Source organism: Crocodylus porosus, unplaced genomic scaffold (genome assembly GCF_001723895.1).
Source record: "Crocodylus porosus isolate Cpor-Errol unplaced genomic scaffold, CroPor_comp1, whole genome shotgun sequence".
Lineage (NCBI taxonomy): Eukaryota > Metazoa > Chordata > Crocodylia > Crocodylidae > Crocodylus > Crocodylus porosus.
In genome coordinates, this window is record NW_017728909.1 from 46,055,640 (window position 1) to 46,081,888 (window position 26,249).

The following is a 26,249-nucleotide window of genomic DNA, read 5'->3' on the forward strand; positions in this document are numbered from 1 at the left end:
CTCCCCTTCCACCATACCAGTCTTACCAGCTGCACACAGCTCCCCAAAAATCTCTATCAGTGCACCTCTACTTTATATGTTTTCATATATTTCACAGACCTGCATTTATCTTAAATAAGCAGCACTATTCTTCATAAGTGCTGAATGCTCAATACCTGCAAGAAAAAACTAGACCATAGAAGCTAAGGTAGGGATGGTAAAATATAGCCTATGGGCTGGATTCAGTCCACTAAGGGATTCTATCCAGCCTAGGGTGGCCATTGGTCCTGTTTTATAGTGGACCATCCTATTTTTAAGCCCTCTGTCCCTGTGCATTTCTGAATGAGGAACAGACTGCAAAAAGTCCTGTTTTTCAGTTCAGTGTTGGAAATAGTCAATTGTTTGTCCTCACAATTCTACTGGCTATGCCTAGACGTCTGGGAGACAGGTGGGTCTGGGATTGCAGGGTAGTGACAGCATGGGGCTAAGGCAGAGCAACAATCTGCTCCCAGCAGTGGGTGCCAGTTCTGCAGGCAGGGACATGTGGGTCATGGATGACAGCTCTGCCCCAAGCCCCAGGTTATCACTGCCCCACAATCCCTCCCCCAGCCCTGCTCACCTGTCCCATTCCTGAACACAGTTCCCCACCCACCCCTAAGCCCATCCTATCCACCCAGCCGAATGTACCCTGTCTGCAGAGATATACAGCCAGGCTCCATGGAGACCCCACCTGCCCGGTCTGGTATACCCAGCAGTGGGTAAGGGATGAGTCCCAGGCTAGATACAGCCAATTGCACCCTCCCTCCCCGCCAAGTCACTGCACCTCTCCCCCCTGAAACAGCTCACTAAAACCCTAAGTGGCTCTCCAGCCCAAATAATTGCCCACCCCTGAGCTGAAGTAAGATCAGCCCAGGTCAGTGTTGCAGAGGCAACCCTTCCATTATGGTCACTTCAGCAATGGTGACTGCAGTGAGGGACAGCAGCACTTCACATTGGCTAATGCAGCCAGCTGAAGCACTGAGAGACAATCAGCATGCCCTTAGCAAAACATAGACCAGATCAAACAATTGGGAAATACTGCACCCTTAGTAAAATGCAGGCTAGATCACACCTTTGCAGGTTGAATCCAAACTCTTTGCAGGCCACACCTGGGGTCACAACACCCCAGCCAAACATCTATCCAGCCTCCTCTTGAAGACCCACAAGGAAGGAGAAAAAAACCTCCCACCTTCCTTGGGAATCCATTCTAGAGCCTGGCAGACCTAACCGTAAAGTAATGCCTCCTGATGCCCAGCCTGAACCTTCTCTCTCATAATTTACGGCCATTATTCCTAGTAACCCTGGGTGGTGCCTGGGGAAACAGAGCCTCACCCGATTTCCACTGGTCCCCCCTGGTGAATTTGTAAATGGCCACCAGATCCCCTCTCACCCTTCTCTTGTGGAGGCTGAATAGATTCAGGCCTTTTAGCCTCTCTTCATAGGGCATGACCTGCTGCCTCTTGACCATGCAAGTGGCCCTCCTCTGGACCCTCTCAATGCTAGCTTCTCTCAATGCTAGACCCTCTCAAAGCAAAATTTTCCTGAACCAAGACTTGATAGGACTAGAAGTCAATTCTTCAGACAACAGTCAGATGCTTAAGCTCATGAAATACATACAAGTTTCTCAATTATCAGAGCATTTCATATTATGGAAGCATATCTGCTCATAAAAATTCACTGAATAGCTGCAAATATTAAGTAGGGCATAAAAATACCCTGCCACATCCCTCTTGAAGTGCAGCACCCAGAACTGGATGCAGTACTCCAACTGTGGCTTGACCAATGCCACAAGGAGGGGAAGGATCACATTAGCCTTACTGATCACTTCCTCATGAACATGAACTAGTGGCTCATATTCATCTTGGAGGCAACAATGACTCCAAGATTCCTTTCTGCCACTGTTGATAAGAAGGGTGTTCCCCAGCCTATAGGTGTGTTGTTGGTTCCTTCACCCTAGATGCAGTATCTTGCACTTGTCTGCATTGAATTCCATCCTATTCCCAGCTGCCCTGTCTAGATCTAGCTGGATTCTGTCCCTCCCCTCCAGCATGCCCACCTCATCCCACATCTTGGTATCATCAGCAAATCTAGACAGCATACTTTCCACACCCACATCCAGATTGCTAATAAAGATGTTGTATGGTACAGGCCCCAGGAAAGAGTCCTGGGGGACTCCGCTGCCCACATCCCTCCAGGTCAAAAACGACCCATCCACCCCCACCCTCTGGGTGTGACCACCCATCTGACTCTGTAGGCATCAATGCCACAGTCACCTAGTTTTTTTGAGAGAATGTGGTGGTAAATAGTGTCAAAGGCCTTCTTAAAAGTCCAGGAAGATGATATTCACCTTGACGCCCTTGTCCAGGGACTTTGTGACCCGATCATAAAAGGAAACCAGGTTAGTCAGGCAGGATCTGCCCTCAATGAACCCATGTTGGTTGCCCCTGAGCATTACCCTTCCCTGCCGAGCCCTTGCAGATGTGTTCCTTGATAATTTTCACCCGTAGGTTAGTGATCCCAATCTACACCGCTGGACACATGACACTTGTACTGAAATAATTTAGATCCATTTTTACAGTAACTTACATTTCACTGGGGTCTGAACTGGACAGAGCACAGCAATTCCAGGATAGCTTCACACAGTGCTATTTCTATGCCTTAATATCACGCGAGAAGAGATCATGTTAACAGCCTATTTGCCTTCTACAAATGGCTACTCTAGTATGAACTGCAAACATAGCATATCTTCACTGGTGCAGTTTACTCACCTATTTTTCCATGGCTAATTCTACAATGGAGTCAAGTAAGCTAAACATTGTGTGCCTACTCTCGCAGGGTATAGGATCAGTGGTTCTCAACCTTGGCACACTTGAGACATTCCTTGGGAAATTCTAGCTCTTAGTTTTCACTAGTTTGATTACAGAAAAATAGAGCAATTTTTCCATTGCAAAAACTCAGAAAGACCACAACAGGTCAGAATGTTTTTAACACTGTAGATGCCTATTTGAAATCTCTGGGTTTATCTTGTGAATCATGTTTGTAAACGTAACACTGTTAACTAACATTGTGTGGTACCCTGTAGCACCCTTGAAAGGATCTCAAGGCACACCAAAATGCAGCAGCACCCTGGCTAAGAATCACTGGTACAGACATATGCTACAATTGTATTGCTATCAGAAGATACTGAAACACTGCACTGAAAAAGCTTGTAATGTCTGCATGATTCTATAGTGATATGAATGTAGCAAACCTGCTCCAACTTGAACCTGCGTCATCCAAGTGATTTACGACACAGACAGAAGTGACAATTTTCACCCAGTCTGGCCACAGAAGGCAGTTTAAAGCTGTGACCAAACACAAGTGAACAGCTGAAAACAGCTTTAAAAATTGGCCGATCAGGTGAAAATCGGAACCCTTATTGTACGATGGGTCAGATGAAGAAGTTACAAAACAGAATGTCTTCTGTAACTTGTGCCTGTGCTGCCCATCAGCCTTGAGCTGTGTTCAGAATGGGAAGGGAGAAAGGGAGCCGAGGAAGTATGGTCTGGGGGGGTTTCAGCCCCTTCTGGAGGGTGGGACTGGTGTATTGGAGCCCCTACTTCCAAGGTGAGGGGGCTCCAATTCAACCACACCACCCTCCAGAGCTGGCTGGGAACCCCTAGAATGAGCTCCCTCTGCTCCCTTTCCCCCCTCCCCCTCTGAAAACTTTGCATCTTTGCAGGGAGGAGCCTTTACTGGTGGAAACTGGCTGCAGGCTGGCAGCCAACAGCTAGATTCCCCTTCCCCCTGGAACCAATGGTGAACTTCTGTTTGGTCTGGGGATCGTTGCAACAGAACGCTTTCAGAAATGCAGTCTCAGTTACAGTGCGGAGCTGCACATCTACTCTATTAGGATTAGAGGCCCTTCTTTTTAAGGTCTGTATAAACAGGCATAGTCATTTCTGTCAGAGAAAAGTCACAGCTCTTGGACTGGGTGGCAATATTCTTACGCTTACTTCTTACTCCACAAGGCATCTTACTAATTTCAGTAGGACTCTGTGGGAATTAAATTGTTCCATCTTTCTTGCACTGAACGCTTTTACCGATTGCATGGAAATCTAAGCAGCCACTGATTAGACGCAGCAAGATAGGGTAACAGGAACCAGAAAGTAATGATCTCCTAAGTCAGTTTCATTGACCAGCTGGTCCTCCCAGCCATAAAAGGATAAGTTTCCACAGGATGGAGTATTTCAGGATCTTAACCACCATTCCAGGGCACGCTCCTAAAGGCAGGTTTCCCCAACTACACCCCTCTCTCTCTCTCTCTCTCTGCTGTTCTCCCTACTAGGTTCTTCTTTATAAATCCAGTTCCCTCATACAAACAGCCATTTGTTTCAGATCCAAAGCTACTTAATATTACTGTGCAGCCAGCAGGTGGTAGACTGGGATAACAATATAGCTACAAAGCTTGCGCACAGAATCCACAGCTGGATGCTAACAATGAAAAACAGACATCTACTTTTCCCCCAAATTACTTAATAAAAACCACCTTGTTGGGAGTGTCATGAATGTGCAATAATAACAGAGGGAAATAATTGAATGATAAGGTGAAACACTCCATTTTAAAAGGGAATTTCCATTTTATAAGAACAAATACAGTCTGTATTCATCTCAGTAGAGCCAAACAGTAACTAGAATTTTTAGCTCAATTAGAATATAACTGCTCTGGCTCAGCAGTATTTAGCTGTTTCTGTAAGTTTCATTGAATGAGTAAGAGATTTACTCTTAATGAAAGTTCAAACTGTTTTCTTCCATATTGATTTTAAATAAGTTCCTAAATGTATAAGGTCTGTCACAACATTAGCATTATTTAACTAAGTTAATAAAGAAATGATACCCCATAACAGAGAAAAATCTTGTTCAAACACAGTATGTCAAGTGCATTTGATAAAAAAACCCCATAATTTTATGTTTCTATATTATTCTACAGCTTTTGTACTATATGGAAAGGAGTGTTACTCTATCAAGTTTTACTTTTTTTCCCTCAACAGAATGAGATAAGGTTCTCAGTTAATGGGATAAGGAAATCAGCTATGTGTCTGGGGAAGAACGGTGAGGAGCAGCAGAAGCTGGTCACAGAGAAGCATTCCCAGCCTTCTGCTTTTCAGGATCTCTGGTGCCAGAAAGAGAGAACTGCCCACAGGATACCCTCATCCCAAAAAGCAATTAACTGAAGCACTGGCTATAAGACTTTTGGTTAAGTTTCTCTTATGGGACAACATTCTAACACAGCAAACTGCAGTTAGATGGCCTATTTTTATTTCAACTACAAGAAGCATTACACAGAGGTAATGATCCCCAAATGTGCTTGTTTACAGTAAAATATGTGCTTAAAATGTTTGCTAGATCAAGGCCTTAATGACTGGAAATGCCCTTTGAGCAGCAAGAGTGTCTCAGAGTTTGACCAAAAATCAAAAAGAAGGCAAAAAAGGACTGAAGAAGAGAGAGAGGATCCAGCAAGTAATCTCTATACCCTCTGAACTCATTTTTATTAGGCCTGTGCGAAGCCGCTACCATTTGCTTCAGATTCGGGGGACAGCGATTTGGATCACTGTCCTGAATTGATTCGGCCAAATCCAATTTGGAGATTCAGCCACCACCGAATTGACTGCATCTCCGTATCAAACAGGCTCCATCCACTGCCCTCTCTCCCAGCCCCATCAATGGATGCCCCGCCCAGCCCCAGCATCCCGGCTCTTTAAAAAAACAAAACAAAAAACAGAGTCCAGGTCAGAGAGCTTTGAATCAATTCAGACTTTTTTTTTTTTTTAATTGGTCTTCCGATTCAATTTGGATTCAGAGATTCAGCTGCCGAATCTCCTCTGAATCGAATCAGTACCCCAAGCTTTGCACAGCCCCAATTTGTACCTCAATTCTTCCACTTAACAGTTAATCACCAACTAACAAAACCAGTCTAAGTTACGCCATAAGCTTATCATCTATCCAGGTCCTCTAACTATATTAGATATGCTTAGAACATATTTCTAATTCAATGTTGGACTGCCCCCAGACAACGGAAGTCTGAACATGGTTAATTACCTGGACGTTATGAGAGTATTTGTAAAGATGGCCTTCACGCATGTGTAAAGCTGTACTTAGATGTAAATACGTATTGTACCTGCAAATTTCACAGGACAGTATGAAATATCACCTGCTAATCTTTACTTTTCTCTTTTGCCAGAATGATAGTGGCTTAATGTCCACCCTGTGCAAAAAGGTTTTGAACTGAAATGTATTTAGAAGAGTCAAAAGGAAAGCTTGCTATAAGGCAGAGTTATAGAATACTTAACCCCCTTAAAACTGAATAGTTTGAGGGAGCCCCAGCTACAAGCTGAAACTACAGTATTATGGAACTTTCTGGAAGACTACTGCATAGGCGGGGTTTCAAGCTCCCATCTCATGAATGTCCACTGGACTTCTTGCTTTTGAAAACAACACGATCCCCTTCAGTCAAATAGATGCAGATGTAGAACAGTATGTAAAAGGTCTGCTTATGGACAAATAAGAGCCATTTGACCCCTGCCCCAAAACCTAAAATTTAGGAAGTAACAACAGAGAACTATTTTTAAGCACTAGCAATCTTTTTTAAATAGTTTATTAATAAACTAAGCACATCTACAACAGACAACATATGTTTGTCTGTATTCAAGTTAATGCCAAGTCTTCTGGGGATGAAGGTGGCACAAACGATATAACCAATAAATTGAAAGACAAGACTAGAAACAGAGACAAAACACAGACGATTCACTGGAGAAATAACAGCTATTAATAGACCTTTTCTGCAAACTATAAATCAGGATAAATATCAAATAAGGTAACAGCAGTTTCTGTTGCTTCAGCCAGGAAAAAGCTAAAGTAAAGTCTGCATATGATTTAGAGAGAGCAGACTAATAAGCAGGCTAAGCTCCCTTGCTGCTGCTACTCAGTTACTTACTATAAGGAAAGTTATTTTTTTCCCTTCGTTCTGCCTTTCAAAAAACAAGATGAGTATCTTACTCCAGGGTGGCATATTGTATGCAGTAAAATACTGTACGTTTGAAGAGAACTAAAAATGTGATCAATGAGGCTAGGGAATGCCATAACATTTAATTTTCACCTTTTTATTCCTGAGGTAGGCTTTCTTAGCAGAAATGCGCCCACGCCTTGCTTCCAGCTGGCGTACTTTCTGTTGTAATTTCTGAAGTTCCTCTCTTTGTAAATGTACAGATGTTGCCATATCTTCTTTTTCAAGCATGGCTTCCATACTTTCGTAAGTGTCATAATAAACCACTTCATCTCTCTTTTCTGTTTATAAAAATTTCAGCAACAAAAGAAGTAATCAAAATCAATGTTTGTACTTGATTAACATTTTATTTAGTTCAACAAAACACTGTGTTGCAAGATTTAATGTAAAATACAGTATACACACATCACAGGAAAAGAAAAAAAATAAAAGGCCAATGCCAAGATAACAAAGGGGCACAGCTGTGTAAGGCTCCAAAAGTTTGGCTGGGGGGAGAGAACACACCAATGAAGGCTCCCATTATTCTCAAAGGTTCACACAACTTTTTAAAAAATGCGACTATAAATATACACTTGTTACTGAAACACTCTGTATTCGCAACACCACACACCTCAATGTGTTCAAGTTTGCAAATGAATAGAAGGGAAGCACGTATGCAGCCATTCCATCTGATTTCCATTCTGAGGTTCAACACACATGAGCTCTTTCTAAGGAATGTTTTGAGGCTTTTTTTTTTTTTTTTTTTGCAACCATTTCATACTGACTTCATGAACAGGAAGATAAGCAACACACCATTTCCTGAAATTTCCCATCAAAAGGCTTTTGACCAAAGTCAGTGCTTCTGCAAACTGGGGGCAGATGTAGGTAGTGCCTCAGCTGGCTGCCTCTGAAGGTGCCACACTCCAGAGAAGGAGGTAATTCCCAATAGTTTTGTAGGCATCTATTTTTTTAGTTTATATTTTTGTTATCACCCATCTTGCATGAGTGGCGCACTAATACACTCATTATGGAACTAAGCTCATCTCTTAATATTTGCCAGCTAAACTCAACAAGAGAGAAACAAAGAGCACCTATATACGTGCAGCGAGGCTGCTCCAATGCACTGTAATTACAGAGCACTGGAGCAGACTTGACTGGAGCGCAGTAATTACCATGTCGCGTGTATCAGCATCCCTGCGCTGAAAAATGGCAGCGGGGGCACTTTAACTGCAGTTTGTTAAACAAGCTTTATTTTAAGAGCCCCCACCGCCGTTTTTCAGAGTGAGGACACTGATGCACGCGATGCTCCAGGCACTTTAGTTAGAGCTGCTCTCAGAGCTGCTCTAATTAAAGTGCCCCCCCCAAAGCACATCTATAAAATGCCCAAATACAGCAACTAATCCATCGCTCTGAGTGCCTACATGAGGAAAAGACAAAAAAACTAGAACTCTTGGTTCCAAAATTATACCTTATTAGACCAACTGGAAAATGGCCATGTCTTTTTGCCTCAGACCAATACAGCTACCATGTACACCCCTAATACATGAGGAAAAGACACAAGGCTTCTCATCTCTTCATGTCTCGAGAGGCAGGCAGATCCAAGGAAGATCAGGAATAAGAAAGAGTAGAGGCACTCCCTTTTCTCTCTTACAGTCAGTTCTCTCTCAGAAAGGCTGCATTCCTGTTCCATACATAACTTAACTCCTTCCTTTCTCCAACTATCAGATTCTTTTGAGGAAGGGCTTCCTTCATCTCCAAAGGCTGCCCAATTTAAAAGCAGATGCTACTTAGTGATTTCTGCCTACATTGCCTGCTAACAAAATTTTAACTCAGAAAAACACAGGAATTCTAGCAGAAAAGCAAACACAGAACCTTATAAGCATAAAACCAAAGCATTTTTAAAAATTAAAACCCAAGCCTGCTCATTTAATCTAACACTCAAAGTCACTGACATGTTTTAGCTAGACTTTAAACAGTCATGTCATTGGATCACATAGGCTGCATACAGACATTCAGGGGAGGTTAGGGGGAGGTTAGATCAAATTAAAAATGGCCACCTGATCTCACTTGATATACATAGGAGTGGACCTTAAACTAGTTAGGCGCATCTATGTGCGAACAGCACAGAAATTCAAGGCAGTTAGGTTGATTTAAAAATGGCCAACCTGATCTAAATTAAGTACACCACTGAGGGAGTCTAATTTAGCTCGTGTCTGGCGAGATCAATCTAACTGAACTTCTATACAGATGCCAATGCAGCCCCAGGGCTGGGAAAGCCCAGCTGCTGGCTCCAGCCCCAGAGCTGCACTTTTCCTACCCGCCTCCCTGGCATCCAGCAACTGGAACATTAAATATGCCAATTAAAAATAACTCCCATTTTGTTTAGGTCTATAACATTTAGACTTGACACCAAAACATTAACGTTAACAGCTAACTATCATGTTTTATGTTGATGACCTTCCAAATTTCTTATTAGAGATATAGCTAGCCTCTGCAGGTATAGTAAGCTCTTTTAAAAACTGTATTAAAAATCTGGAGCTCTTTTAATAATTTTCTGCTGACTTTTAGGTATACAGCATTCAAAAGATAATTTAAAAGGTCTTTCGGCTAATTTTGCACTTCAAAAGAAAACTGATTTTGTTCTTAGTCCCTTCTCTTTTCCCTCATCCATCTTTCCAGTTCAATGGATTCTTTTCTAATGATATGAAAATACACTGTACAATGATGTCAGGGTCAAAACCACATTTCTATCCTACAATAGAGGCTCCCAAACTGTAAGCAAATTATCTATTATTAGCTACTTACTGGTAGCCCATGGAGAATGTACTGGTTAGGCTGCTAAATTTTGTTTAAAAAAGTCATTAAAATGCATTAGTTTTTCCTCTGAACTTCTCTCTTCTATTATTGCAGTTGCTGTGGGATCACAAATGTGAGAAGGGATCACAAGGAAGTCTACATGATTATTAATGAGAGAGAAGGATCTCTGAGATGCTCTCAGCTGTAATTCACAGTATCAACACAAGTTTGAAAAACTTCTCTTCTGGAATGATTTTTCCAACAAATAAGTTCCTTTGCAAGTCCTTTACCATTGTGACATACTGCAGCGTTAACATCTAAGCACAGGACAATTCAGAAGATCAGGTTAGAATGTAATAAAATATGTGAATTTCTTTCTACCACCACCTTCAGGGGATAAGCACAGATAAAGGATTCTAATTTGTGTGAAACCAAATACTTTACAAAACTCAAATCATTTCAAAACTTCCCCACGCAGCAGCTCTTGTAAATGCAACAAACCTGCATTTAGAAAACAAATTCCTTCCTTCCTAGCACTCATTTTTTTCAAGCATTGCATTGGCTCTTAGATACAAAATTCCAGTTAAGCTCAGTGAGTATCAGAGCAATTTCTACCAACCTAGAAGCTTATGGCTTATTATGATGCAAGTTTTAATTAATTTAAGAATAGCTATCTAGGTAAATAATACTATGAAGTATTAACTCCCATAGGTTTTACAGTGAAAGTAATAACCATTCCATACTAAACAATACAAATTATGTACATTAAATGCATACTTCACCTGACATCAGTCTTTTGATGCTTTCAAGTTGTGCTGTCAGTAATAACTCCTCACACTTCAAGATCTCAAACTGCACTTCATACAACTGAAGCTGAAGATCATAATAATCAGCTTCTAAATGATCCAAATGGGCTATGGCTTCTGTACCACCTTGCAAACTCTGCATCTGAAAGGAAGGAGGAAAAAAAGGTCAAAGGATAAAAAAAATAGCATATGACTACAAGATCTCCATAAAACAAGAATGAAGAGAGTATTCTTTTCATTAAAATATATACAATGCTGAATAAGCTAAGAAGCAGTTATAGTAGGTATGAGGTATTATAAATTGCATAATAAACTCAAGTATTGCAAGTGCCGATTACTATTGTCAAATATTGCACTGTCCACCTGCCCAATTTCAGACGCAATATTCAGCATGTTTTTTGTATAGCTGTAGAGCCGTCTAAGGCATTTCGTTCATTATAGGGATACTATTTCGTTGAGGATGTGGAAAGGGCATACTCCCAACCTATTTCTGTATTTCAGTCTCCATAGACTGAGGGCTGATATCCATCAGCTTTTTAATAAACTTGGATCCAAAAACATTTAACAGTTGTTATTCTAAAAAAAAACCTAGAAAATTGAAGCAAAGACCAACAGCACATGTCATACTGAAATGGGAAGTGGCTAGGTATGCCTATGCTCCCTCAGGGCAACAAATAAAACAGAAAATCCCCCAGCAAATAAGAATAAATATTTTACACCCTGTATGCTATGTGGCTAACCTTCCTGGATGCAGACATAATAAAGCGGCACACCTGCCTAACCACAGGTTTTTGTGCAATTTTTCAGGCCTGCCTCCAAAATCTCAGTGCTGTAGCTTTGAAAGCACCAATGACTAGAGAATAAAAAAAGAACAATGGGTCCTGTGTAGTCAGACTGGCTAGAATTCTTGAGCTATACTGCTTTGCGAGTAATCTAAAGCAAGAGAAAAGGTTTATTTTCTACATTAAAAAAATAAATCATTTTATTACTTTTTTTTTTTGGTCATGTGTCAAATTTCAGGAAAGAGACAGAATAAAAATCTCTACCTTTTCCATTTCCCACTGCAGCCAAATATCTAGTGCAGCCAGGTCCTGTTTGGCTGAAAAGTGGGACTGGCTGTTTTGAACACTGCATTCACCAAATATTGAAAGGGATCTCATTTACTGCATCTGTCTGGGGGACAGTGGAGACCATGGATCCTTCTGCTTTACAGTTACTGGTAATGCTACACCCAAGTTCCTTCCAGTCTCTCCAGATTCTAGATCCCCTCCCAGGAGAACCAGGAGATGTACTCTAGTTTGTTTAATACTTGTTTCTGATCTGATCTATCCCCTTATCCCAAGGAGGGATCCAACTTCCTTCATTATATTTAGATTCTACATTTTCGAACATGACAAGGGATCATATAACAAAATACAAGGAAGACTGCTTAAAATTAAAAGTAGATCCTTAAGTTCGCATTCTCAAAGAGAAATTCTACACTATTAAAGGAAAGAGTCAGCCATGAATTGACTTGTAAACTTACTGATAATGCTATAGTTAGGTAAATGTCTTCCATCCATGACTCAAATATGTAAGACCATCTCACTGCTAATTATTTAGGATTACTTATTTAAAATATTTCATTTTTCTTAGACATTCCTCCTATTGTACCGTGCAGTAACCAAATGCTTTTATGTGTATACGTCAGCAGTCTGATATGACTTAAGCATGTCAAATACAAGTAATTTCTGAAAGTTTGCATTGTACTAACACTGCAATTGAAAATGCCTAATTTGTAGGGCTGTGTGAAATGGCACCGTTCCATTTCGATTTGCATTTCGATGTTTCAATGGAACAGTGTTTCATTTTGAATTTTGCTTAGATTCGAAACTGCTGTTCCATTTTATTTTAGCAGTTTTGCTGTTTCAACGTTTCACCCATAGGTTATAATGGGGAAGCACAAAACAGCCTATAAAACTTTGTCATGTCTTGCCTGCTTTGGATGAAGCTTGGGGTAGTAGCCCCTTCTGAAGCCATGACACGTGCCAAGTTTCAAGGAGATAGGTACAGGGGTTTCTAGGAAGCTGCACCTCTGGCTACTGACAGGCAAAACTCGTGTTGTGCGTGTGTTAAGCCACAGCAGAATGAAAACTGCAGGAATGGTAGCCCCTGCTGAGGCCACAAAGACTGCCAAGTTTCAAAGAGAAAGGTACGGGGGGTTCTAGGTTCTGGGGCCCTGCACCTCAGGCTGCTGACAGACAACACTTGGGATGTGGGTGTTTGTGCGACTGTCTGTGTTAGGGCAGGCCTGCTGCAACAACAAAGCTTGCCGGCTTTCAAGGACATAGGTGCAGGGGCTTCTGGGGCCCTGCACCTCTGGCTTCTGATAGGCAAAACTCGTGACATGGGTGGGTGACACTGTGTGTGTGTTAAGGTTCACCCTCAATGTAACTGGGGCCTCTACACAACACAGTAGTGTGCCCCAACGAGGCCTCCTCCACCCCTACAGCCCCAGTCCAGTCCACCACTTCAAACAGCAACAGGTAAGATTATGTGATGTCTTTTTAGTAGGCCAACTGTATAGTTAGAAAAATGTATTTTAGCAAGCTTTTGGGTTGTGAAATCCTGTCAGGCTGAGGAAGCACCTTCAGTTGGTGCATCTGCTGGTCCTGGGTGGAATGAAGAATAAAGCAGCCAGAGGCTGTCCTGGCACACAATGCAGGCAAGAAAGCCAGTCAGTGAAAATGGAAATGGAGATGTTAGGGGGTGAGGGACAGGCTACCCTGAGGGGCAGGGGGTGGGAGGGGAAATACAGCAGCACAGGTAAAGTTGCAGAGGTACCTGGGGAGTCAGATGTCCACCAGGTTGCAGTGTGTCAGAATTCCACTGTCTAACCTATATTGAGTCCATGAGTTGCTGTACCTAGGAGGCTGAGGAAGTGAAGTTCATAGGCCCGGCTGTGAAGTGGTTTGTAAAATTGTTCCCTCTCAGGATCAGGCCAGAGAGACTGGAGACAGGGTGTTTTTTTGGTGAGGAATGTGCCCCCACAGGTAGTTAGGTATTGTTGTCTTTGATAGATTCTGGTGTACAGTTTGTGGGGGTACTGAAGATAGTTGGCAGGTTCTGTGTTTTGAGCTGTAGGAAGTTGGCTTCAGTTTTGGTGATGAAGTTAGGTACTTGCTTGAATTTACAAACAACTTTTCAGAGCCGGGCCTATGAACTTCACTTCATCAGCCTCCTAGGCAGTAGGTACATAAGCTCATGGACTCAACACAGACAGAGTTGCAATCTGCTCTCTGCACACCCCTGCCCACAGAACCCACACATGCCACAGGGGCATGCAGGCAGTGGATCAAGGCTGTGACCCCATACTGCACTGTCACCACCGCAGGGGGAGAGGAAAGAGAGGAGTCCTAACCTACCTGCAATAGTTCACCAAAACAGCCTATGTGGCCCACAGGCCCAAATTATTGCCACCCCTGCTTTAACCTGTTTACATTAGAGGTTTTTACAGGACACTGAGTAACTCATGCTTTGGAGCGATACCATTAGTGCTAGCAAAAGGAAAGATTCAGTACTGTTAAAAATTACATAGTTTTAGAAACTAGAGAAATTTAACCCTTAAGCTTGTCTGAGCTGCCATGCAGCTTGAAATAACAATTCTGGCATCCATGATAGGAATGGCCAAAAGCTAGCTAGCTAGTTTTGCACCTGGGGCAAAACCCTGTCAGAGACAGGGGGAGAATGGATGTCCCAAAAGGCTGGAAAGCAGGGGGGAAAGGAAGGTAATGTCAGTCTTACCTGGCCAGGGACTCAAAGTCATGGTGTAACATGCTCTGCCCACCCCGACTGTTGTTGTTGCTGCCACAGGAAGTGTCCCCGGGGGGGGGGGGGGTGTCTGCCATTCTAGCACCCCCTTTAAGTCAACACCTGAGGCTGATGTCCCACTATTCCACCCCTTCTTACATTACCCGGATTGATAGCATTAATAGGATCTTAGGCTGGCCAACATAGTAAAAAAGAGGCAAGGAAACCTTCTGGAGTGAAAATGGAGTTAGAGTAGAGCCCTATGACTTGATATACCTTTGTTCAATACCATGCTCTGCCGTCAGCTCCCACATGAATTTTGACAAGTCTCTTCATGTCCCTAGCCCCACTACAAAGACCTTCTACACAATTAATTCTCAATTATGTTCAGCAAAACATTTAAGTAGGAAATTAATTTTAATAGAGGTGCACCAATATATCAGTCCATATTGGACTGGCACCTATAAAAGGAAAATTGACATTATTGACAAGCTGCCCTTTTTGGCCAGTGTAGCCAATAATGTCACTGATAAATACCACATGCATGCTTAAGTGGCTCTTCTTCCCAGGATTTTACTCTCCCTCATAAACAAAGATCAATCATCTTCCCCCTCAGCCTTTATTTTGCTAAGCTTAACATGCTTTTTGTCTTCTCTCATAAATTTAGGTTCTCTGTTCCCTGATCATCCTAGCAGGCCTTCTCTGAACATGCCCAATCCGATTTAAATGTTTTTGAATACCGGTGACCGAAACTGCATACAGAATGTTCCAGATGTCTCACCACAGTCCTCTATTGGAAATACCTTGCAAGATTCATACAATGACTGCATTTGTCTTTTTCATGGCTGGATCATATTGATGCCCCAGCCATCCTGTCATTAACTAATACATCCAGATCTTCTCCCTCTTGTCTCCAGCTGAGCCTTCAGATTACAACAGAAAATACTTAGTCCCTTACAATATATATTTGCCCCTGGCATATATTTTTTTATGATGCTTACCACACAGTAGCCTAACACCACCATACAGGAGCGTATTAGCACGGTTTTTGACCAGCACATTACTGTGCAGTGTTATTAAGTTACTGTGCAGTAAGTGCCTTGTATAGATGTGCCCAGTGATTACATCTATCTTGGCTGAACAGGCTTTGCCCTATCTACAGTCATATTTTTCTGCTTCCTTTGGATCCCGACTAGTTTCTAGTTCCTAAATCATATAATCACTACATTAAAGAAAATTCTACAAGTGACCGCCACTGGAGGGAGATGGAAGGAAACCAAAACTTAGACAACAAAGGACAATGAGATAAGAACTTGAGTCTCTGAACAAAAGTGCATGAATGGAAGGCTCACCCCTCAAGAGCTGCAAGTAGCTGGCTACAAGTGCTGGGAAAACCTTAAGATCAGAAGGAGCTCTCTCGTAACAGTTCTACACACTAAACAATTCAAAACCAGATATTAGGGTAAAGAGGGAGAACTTGGATTCAATTTAAAAGGTGACTGAGAAGACTGATCTCCCACTGATCCACATTTAAATTTATATTCCCATCCAGAACTTTGATGGCCAGGAACGGAAAGCATCTCTCACACCCTCATGAGCCAAAATGCAAGCAACAAAGGTAATAATTTTGCTTGTATAGGATGATGCTGTGTCAATATTTTATCAAATTCCATGGCACACGATCATTATAGACTGCAGCGTAATTTTATGATATTAACTTTTGGCTATCTGCAATTTCAGCTGTTAAAACGTACCACTATTGTTCTAAGCTCCTCTACTCTCTTCTTGGTATTCAAACCCACAAAAAACCTGTAGAGAGCTGCTTGCTGAGCACACTGGTTTGTAAAATAGGAAAATATAATTCCTGCTCCAAGTTATCACTTGTCACCAGCTATCCATTGTCAACTCTTTAATCTTTCTAAGAAATCACATTGCTTTTTTAAAACCTTAATTTTTAAAATGTGAAAGGTGTATTTTTATCTTCAAATCAGTGAAATAAAATAATTAAAAAACTAGGTCTTGAAGAAATGTTTTGTCTTGGGTTTTAGTCCAAGAATGATATGCTTAAAGTTGATCTTTATGGAACATTTAAAAAATTTTTTCTTCTTCTGAGTAGATGAGGGGAAGTCATGATGAGACATGGTGTCATGATTTCAAACTCTTCGAATTCTTAGGGTTTGCTATAGCTCTGAATATGACAAACTTCCTGTTCTCAAAAGAGCTTTTTTTCAAAATCTTAGCCATTCCCTAGAAAAAAATAATTTAAAAAAATTAACAAGACTTACATTATGTTCTGATTACTGTACTTCAAAAGTGGTTATTTGGGTTTTTGCCAGGAATTAAAAGCAAAAGGTAGGTTATCACTGATAATAAGTATTGTTCTACTCCTTTATTATTGCATCATTTTAAGCCTGACTATTGCCACCAGCTTTGCTAACACTGAGGACCTTTACATTCATTTTAAGTACTTAAACTTCTCATATTATGTTTTGGGGCTTTTTTAATCTCTTAACAATTTTGCCACTTAATTAGTTAAGGTAAAAGCTCAAAACTACTTTGAGCTGATGGGATCTATACAGAATACATAAATAGCATTAAAAATGAGGTCCCTTACTGTCACCCTTAAGTTCACTAAGCTGTACAATCTTTTTAAATGGGCTACAGCATTTTCTTAGCTATACTAAAATGTACATTTTGAGCCCTAAATTCATAAATATATGTACATAAAATATAAGATAGTCTGGTAAGAATATTTTGCTTGTTGGAATAAAGCATGCTAGTATTCACAAGTACAAAGAAGTTACCTGCCTTGTACACGTCAAATTAGTGAGAAATTAGTGCCCCTGGTTTGTGTAACATCCTATACAATTTATGATCATGTTATATAAGAAGCATGCTTAAAATTAAAAGCACTGATGAATGCTTCAACATATCTACTTAAATACAGTAACATTTAATTTGGGTGGAGGTTTCCTATACCTTCAGACCTAACTGGAATTTTTGAAAGAGTAAAAGTTAATATTTATTCCTTAACACCCCTTTAAAAATCACAGCCTAACATGCCAATTAGGAGCTCCAAAAATTGCAATAGGAAGGAAATGAGACATATATGAAAAAAAGTCAAGATGAAACATAAGCCTTTGAAAACCCTTGTCTGAGAGAATTACTTTGTACTTTCACTGATATGTTGATTTCTTCCCTATTACCTGTTCAATAACTATTAGCTTGCTAGAAATACCTGTGTTTTAACCACCTTCCTCATTGTCATTCTCCTACCTCAAAAACAGATTCAAGGATTAACATACATCCTCTATTTTTATGTAAATAAATACCTAAGGAAAGTCTTATTCCTGCCTATACTCCCAGTATATGGGAGAGGAGGCAGGGGGGAAACTTATTAAATATGGGTACTATAGCATGGGCTTAAATTTAAATCACACACTTAAAGGAATTAAGTACTCACACCTTCAAGTTAAGCACAACCTTAAAATGATTTCTCAATTCAAGACCAATACCAAGGAAAGGAGAAGCCCTACTCAAGGTGAAAAGGACAAAGTAGTAGTTTAATAAAATGCTCTCTCATTTATTAAGATCTTACAAAAAAAGGAAGTATTTATAAATAATTATTATTTACATACCAGATTGAGTCCATCAAGTTCAGTCATACAATGATGGAGGGGAAGCAGGTAGTTGAGCCCCATGCCTGCAAAGAGGCATTTGCTGGAGCAAAATAACCAGTTATGTACTTTGATTGATATACCCTATTTCACATGCTCAGAAATTTCCAAAGGGAAATTTAGTATCTTTCTGTTTGCCATCATGATGACAAGCCTTGGCAACCATTCCACAAAAGAAGAATCTGGTCTACCTCAGAGGAAGCATTTCATAGTTCCTCTCAAAGCATAAGCACAGCGAGAAATGGAATTTAAGTGGCATAAAGGAGAAAATGAAAAGCTCAGTTATGTACTGATGTGGCTGTTTTTAACAAGAGGGTTACTGGTTTTGATTGCCAAGTAATACAGAAACAGAATTAAAACTAAGCTAATCTATGAAAGCTCGTGCCTCTCTGAACAACTTAGTTTGCAAGGTGACACACTGCCCCGTCTCCTGCGCATTCACAGCTAATCCCTTTTTCAACTAGTATAAATTAAAATCCACAGGCTTGAATTATTTTCAAAAAAAAAGAAAGGCATGAAGCATGAATGAAGCACAATGAAGGATAAGTCAGAAGAAATATATACTTAAATGGATTTCAGACAACAACTTCTGAAGCATTAAGTTCTTTTTATCCACTAAACTTCCTCCTTCAGAGATCTGGAAATTTACCGGAACCAATTATATGTTGGCTATCCTACTACTCCCAGAATATCATTAAGTAATTCACTTAAATTCAATTAATTAAGGATTCTGGCTAAACATGACCATAATATAATAATATAAATAAGTTTGAACAAAATAACCAAATTACAAACATTATACTAAAAATAGAGCCCGCTGACAAAAAACATTATCAATATAAATATAGTAGTAAATCAAGACATGAATCTATAATATTGTTGTCTATAGATCCACAATTGAGACAAAATTAAATCTAATATTAAAATGTATCGCTCATATCAGTAATAAAGGGTATTTAACTCTAATCATAATAAGTAATGATAAGTAAACAACCATTAAAGTTGCATTAAAGGGCTATTGTGATTATTTAAAGCCAGTATCAAATTCACATGCACATAGATTCTAAAAAACAGTGTACAAGTTTGACTACGGTAAAAAGAACTAAACTGGTCAAAACTGCTTGCATAAAATGTCATGATTACATTACGTGAATCTTAGAGACCATAAGGGTATGCACAAATGATAAAATTAAAAGCAAATTAGTAGGGGATATTAATTTAATGCAGAAGAAAGGTCTCATCCCCTGTTCATCCTCCCCATCACCCCCCCAAAAATACAAAAGTAAAAGTAAAACTTCATTTATATAGAGGTATGCAATCACCTCTATATACACTACACAAATGCACATAAATCAAGACAAAAATATTTTTTGAAATCAAATAAGTTATGTTGTAGTAGATGTTTGATTTGCTTTAATTTTACTATTTCTCCATACCCTAGATTTGGCTAATACGACAGAAAAAAAGCAGCAAGTAAAAAGCATTCCTAGATAACAAGAGACTTCAGAACACAGGAGAAGTAAAATATAACAGACAAACACCTTGTACTAACATACGAACAGCGCTTCCTAAAATGATTAATAGCATCAAGATGAACCATATCATCTTGCATTAACCTTTATAACATATTAATTTTCTAGTTTAGACTAAAAACATGCATTTATTGTTTACTGTAGAACTACGAAGTTGCAAAAGACGAGCTTTTAAAAGTGTATGTGTGTGAAGTTTTAATTTTTGGAATAAAATATCCCTACGCACACGTCATATCCTTTGCAGAAGGGCACCACAGACAGAGCTTGTCAGAAGTAACTGACATCCAAATTAAAATGATAATAATAATAATACGATTTTACATAGGAATGTAGGTCTGGATGACCCAACACGAGTCACAGGCAATTGCAGAATAAAAACCCCTTTCATAAACTTAGCAAGTTCCCTTTAAAATAAATCATTTTCCACTACTGACATTCAAAAGCTGTTTGAGAACTTCACTCTGTGTTCGGAAAACTAATTTCCAGCCTAAATTTATGCATGGCCAGTTTATACCCATTTGTTCTAGTGCCAGCATTGTCCATTAGCTTAAAGAGCATTTCTTCCTCCCTGGTGTTTACTCCTGCTGAGATCCCAAAGAAAACAATTAGATCCCCTCCCAGCTTTCATTCTGCCAGGATAAACAAACCAAGCTCTTTTTGTCTTCTCTCACATCACAGGCTCTCTATTCCTGATAATCCTTGCCCTTTTCTACACCTGTTCCAGTTTGTATTCATTGCTCTTAAACAAGCATGACCAAAAATTACACAGTATTCTAGACAAATACTTTCCCTCTCACTACGGGAAATACTTCAACTGATAAATATTACAATCTAATTTTATTTTCATACCTCACCACATCAATGGCTCATAGTCACTCTAATCTAACACACAAAGGTCTTTCTTGTATTTTGTTATTTCTAAGTAATGAATCCTTAGCTTATAGCAGGAAATTCTTCTTATAATTGCATGTTATAGTATGGGAATAAACCTGGCACTTTGTGCTAGGTAATATTTCAATTCTGTTACTCTAGTACAGGGGTGGGCAAAACACAACCCATAAGCTGCATCCAGCCACTGCCTGGTTCTAACTGGCCAGCAGGGCCCCTAAAAAAAAAGGTATAAAAGTAATTATTATTTGTCCGTGGCTGCCTGCCTAAGCTGACAAGGCACCAACAGTGGCAGGAACCAGGACCACCCAGGGGCAGCAGTACCAGGACCCGGCCGGCTTCCACGCCACCCCTCAACCGGAAGCTTCTGCCTAGCAGAGGCTTCTGGCCTGGCGACCCTGGTGTCCTGTGCCTCCCTCTGCCCAAGAGCGCAGTTAGATAAGAGCGGGGGGGAGACTGGAGCAGCAGGCAGGTGGGCAGGGGGAAGGGGAGAACAGGTGGTAGCAGCAGGAAGATGGGGAAATGGTAGTGGCAATGGTGGCAGCTGGAGGGACAGGCGAAGCAGCAGCAAGAGTAGAGAGGCAAGAGCATAGCAACAGCTGGGCTGGAGTACAGGGCAGGAGCATGAGGCCCACACTGGTCAGAGCCCAAGGTGGAGCAGCGGGAGCAGGGCTCTCTGGAGCTGTAGGAACCAGCCCAGCCCCTGTGGTTCCTGGCTGGCTCTGGCACCACACAGTTCCTAGCTGCGTGGCTAGGTCTGCGCAGCACAGCAGAAGCCAGCCAAGAACTGCGTGGTGCCAGAGATGGGTGGGCAGGGGAGCAGCAGGTGTGTGGGTGCCCCGGGGGCCAGGGCCATTGGGGCCCAAAGCAGGGCAGCAGGAGCACAGAGCCCAAGCTGGCAGGAGCTCCATAGACCCGAGCCGGCTTCCCCCTGTTCCTGCTGGCAGCCTGGCCATGTGCAGTCCTGGGACTGCACACTGTCAGAGGTCTCTGCCTGCCATGTGCCATAAGTGCCCCAAGACCTCACTGCCTGCTGCTACTGCTGGTGGCAGGGGCTCTGTGCAATGAGCGAGGGGGGGCATATTTGTACAGGGGGTCCCCATACAAATATGCCCCCCCATACCCTGCATAAATCCCCCCACACACCCACACCCCATATACAAATATACTTACATACACACACTTGCACAGCCCCCCACAAACCCTGTACTGATCCACCCATGTCCCCCCTTCACCCCCAGTATACAGAAGTAAAACTTCATTTTAAGCTATTATGCAATCACCTCTATATAAACACTATACAAACGCATGTAAATCAAGACAAAAATATTTTTTGAAATCAAATAAGTGTATGTTGTAGTACATGTTTGATTTGTAGACTATACATTTGTTTTTTTTTTCTGGTTCAAATTGGTCAGGGAACACAGAGTACAGAGCAGAAAACAGCAGCACATCAGGTGGAGGAAGGGAATCAGAATGACAGTTGGGGAGGGTGTAGGCCAAAAAGGTTGGCTCCTGATGTATTACAACATGCACTAATTAAAAGTTTAGTTAGTGCATTCTACTTAGAGTAAAGGAGGGAACCCTATGCCTCTCTTGTCCTAGATTGCCAGTGCTACAGTGGAATATTTTTACATTTGCTAAATATAACAACAAAGTCATAACCCTAAAATTTTCAATCTGATGTTCTATGGGGCTCATAGGCACTCTCCCTCCCTTGCATATAACCCTATTATGCTCATACTTGTATTAACCTATACAGCATTTAGATCCTAAAGCATAATTCTGCAGAGCAAGATGCCACAAACAAGCCATCAGTTCAGCAAAATATCACTGTCTGAGGAATATTTAAGAAAAGCTAGTGGAAAGCCAATGACTTCATGGATGAAATAAGAAATGAGTTAAGAATTTGGGATGGAAGATCACAGAAGATTACTAACATTAGATAGTATTTCCAAATGACACAAACAATATTTTACTTTAAGGCAGATACCACCACATGTGGTAGAACTGCTTCTAATATCCAAATAAAGTTTTTCTGTGTGCTCTTTCCCAAGAAAAATACTGTTTTGAAAAGAAGTCGCGCACAATACAGATGCTAATCTAAATAAGGAGTTTGTAGAAGTGGTTCTTCCACAGAAAAACACAGAAAGTAGCAGTGTACTTAGAGAACATGCCTGGTAAAAAATGGCAAGGGACAAGAATATTCCCCCGTTCAACATTTGTTTTTGCAAACACCTGTACTGGAAAAAAGTGAATTAGGAGTCAAATGGGTGTCTTTCCATAAAGCTGTTAAACTCTTACTGGGAGAAGACATCTTGGGAATAATATTGAAAAAAAAAAAAAAAAAATGGAAGGAAAATAGGAACAAAGAATGTAAAAAGAAAAAAGAATCCATGCTTTTACTGGAACCGCCTACTACTTGCTTAATAACAACTCGGGAGCCAGAAGCAGGGAGGAGAGGAGGGATCCAGGCATACGTGTGTCCCGCATGCACGTGTGCCCCCTTACCTGACCCGAAGCAGAGGCCGATGCAGCAGCAGCCGATTCCCAAGGTAAGTGGGCAGAGGGACTGGATGCGGCCAAGCCGGATCCGGATGGGAAGCCCCCCAGATCCCTTTTAGCTAAGCCGGTAGGGAGCTGTGCTCCCGAGCTGCTCCGCACGAACAGAGCGCGCAAATGCTCTGTAAGAGTGCACTGGCATTCACGCTGGTGGGTGAGCAGGAAGGGCCAGGAGGGAGACTCCTGCTATGGCAGGGCAAAGCACCGCACTCAGCCATAAACAAGCAGCAGCTCCTACGATGGTGTCGACACAGAGTGCTGCCAAGGCCCCTGCAGCCTACCCGGGGCTTGTCTGAGGCCTCCACCAAGACAGAGCCCATGGTGGGGCTGGCATCCCCCACCCCCTGGCCTGCGGGAGTTGCCCAGCAAGGCCTGGGGGGTCAGGGTTTGGGGACCCCCACACCTGACCTGCAGGCGCCCGCCTTAGGGCCCTGGAGGCGCAGGTGAGGGAGCTCCAGGAGGAGGTTAGCAGGCTGAGGGGAATCAGGGAGGCAGAAGATGAAATTGACAGCTATTTCCTTTCCCTGCAGGGCCACACACCCAAGGAAGCAGCACCTTGGGAGGTGCCCTCCACTGCAGAGTGGCAGACGGTCACCTCCAGAACCAGGGCTGCTCACAACACAGCAGTATCAGTTCCTCCAGTCCAGCTGGAGAACAGGTACGAGGCCCTGGCAACTCTGGAGAAGGAAGGAGAGGAGGCAACCCCACACTCTCCGCGATCCAAGCAGGCCAAAGGAGCTAAGCAGTCCCAGAGGAAAAAGTGTCGAGTGATTGTCACAGGTGACACCATCCTGAGAGGTACAGAGGGCCCCATCTGTTGCCAGGACCCTTCGACACGTGAGGTCTACTGCCTACCTGGAGCAAAGATTCAGGACACGAAGGGGATCATCCACACCATGATCCAGCCCACCGATTACTACCCCATGGTCCTAATCCATGTGGGTACTAATGATGCGGCCAGAAGCCCTGATCACCTGATGGCGGACTACCACGCTCTGGGGGGCGGGCTGAAGGAGATAGGTGCACAGGTGGTTTTCTCTGCTGTCCTACCAGTGAGCGGACATGGAAGACGGTACACAACGTGCATCGCAGAGACCAACTGGCAGCTTCGGGAATGGTGTCGTGAGCCAGGCTTTGGTTTCGTTGACAATGACCTGCACATCACAACAACAGACATGCTCGGATGGGATGGGCGCCATCTTTCCCCTAAAGGTAAGCATGTGTTTTCTTCTAGGTTGGTGGATCTCCTCTGGCAGGCTTTAAACTAGGCTTGTTGGTGGAAGGGGAAGACGAGGGCAGAGGAAGCCTTGGACTGCCAAACCAAGCAACACTCACAAGTACAGCCCAGCCTAGACCGATGAGCGGAACATATACGCAGGTAAGCAACAGGGCCCAGGGCAATGCTGAGAGTAGGGGGCCAGTGGACATATCCTCAGGAGGCCTCAAATGCCTCTACACAAACACTCGTAGTATGGGAAACAAGCAAGAGGAACTTACCCTCCTACTAGCTGACCACCAACCCAGACATAGTGGGACTCACTGAAACATGGCGGGATGCAACGCACGACTGGGCGGTGAATATCAAGGGCTATAGGCTGTACAGGAGGGATAGGACAGGGAGGAAAGGTGGGGGTGTGGCACTGTACACTAAGGAGGAATACACATCCTCATCAATTGGAAAGAGTCAGAGGAGGGGCACTCTGAAGTGCTCTGGGTTAGAATACAAGGAAGTTGAGGGGAAGGAGATTTAACAGTGGGGGTCTACTACAGGCCACCCAACCAAGGGGAAGAGCTAGACCGGGAATTCTTAAGTCAGCTCACGGAGGTAGTTAGGTCAAAGGACGTGGACATCATGGGTGAACCTGAACTTTCCACACATCTGCTGGGAAGAGCAGTCAGCCAGGTCTGATTGCTCACGTAGGTTCCTAGCCAGAATGCAGGACCTCCATCTAACCCAGGAAGCGCACAGCTCCACCAGGGGAGATGCCTTTTTGCACCTGATGCTGGCCACCAGCAATGACCAGGTGAGGGGGCTGCGGGTGCTCGACCACCTGGGCGACAACAATCATCGCCTGCTGGAATTCACCATCCAGCACAAGGTAGAAAAGGCCAAACAGCAAGACAGCAGTCCTAGATTTCAGGAGGGCAGACTTCAATGAGCTAAGGAGAATAGTCGGGGAAGCACTGAGGTCCCGGAGGGGAGGGGAGCCAGGTGTCCAAGAAGAGTGGTCATTCCTTAAGGAGACAATCCTCCAAGCCCAAAGGGAGGTAATCCCAACACGGATCAAAGGCGGCAGGAGGGCGCAAAAGCCCCCATGGCTCACCAAAAGCATCCGGGAGTGTCTCCTAGCTAAAAGGGAGGCATACACCCAATGGAAAGGAGGAGCCATCACCAGGGACAATTACACTGCGGTTGCTCGGGGATGCAGGGAGGCAGACAGGAAAGCCAAGGCAGAGATGGAACTGGGACTAGCTTCCCGGATCAAGGACAACAGGAAGTCCTTTTTTAAATACATAGGGGGCAAAAAGAAGGTTCCAGGTAACGTGGGACCCCTGCAAGACACACTAGGAAATTTGGTCGTCACACCAGATGACAAAGCTAACATATCTAACAATTTCTTTGCCCCCATTTTCCTAAGCAGGGACCAGAACAGCCATCCCCCCTTCTGGGCCACCCTCAGACCCCAGGGGAGCTGCACCTAGGCCAAGGGTTAGTGAGAAACTAGTTAGGGAACTTCAGGAGGGACTGGATGTATTCAAATCAGCTGGTCTGGATGATCTCCACCCTAGAGTACTGAAGGAATTAGCTGAGGTTATTGCGGGACCCCTGGCACAGCTGTATGAGCACTCGTGGTGTTCTGGTGTGGTGCTAGAGGACTGGAAGAGGGCCAATGTGGTTCTCATCTTCAAAAAGGAGAGGAAGGAGGACCCAGTGAAACTATAGGCCAGTTAGTCATATCTCGATCCTGGGTAAGCTTTTTGAGAGAATGATTCTGGCACATGCCCACGAGAGGCCAGCAGTGGAGATTATGCTTAGGGGCAACCAACACAGGTTCATTAGAGGCAGGTCCTGTCAGACCAACCTGGTGCCCTTCTACGACCAGGTCACAAAATCCTTAGATGCAGGGGTAGCAGTGGACATAGTCTTTCTGGACTTTTG

At 42.7% G+C, this 26,249-nt stretch overlaps 1 protein-coding gene across 1 annotated transcript in view; it reads right to left on the reverse strand.

Moving 5' to 3' along the window:
- The window catches only part of JMY (junction mediating and regulatory protein, p53 cofactor), a 113,940-nt gene that overhangs the window by 29,056 nt on the left and 58,635 nt on the right, over window positions 1-26,249 (reverse strand). Inside the window, exons 6-7 of the mRNA XM_019532196.1 lie at window positions 10,618-10,783; window positions 7,154-7,341 (exon numbers count right to left, since the gene is read on the reverse strand). Coding sequence (XP_019387741.1) covers window positions 7,154-7,341; window positions 10,618-10,783 — 354 coding nt within the window. The remainder of the gene's footprint in view (window positions 1-7,153; window positions 7,342-10,617; window positions 10,784-26,249) is intronic.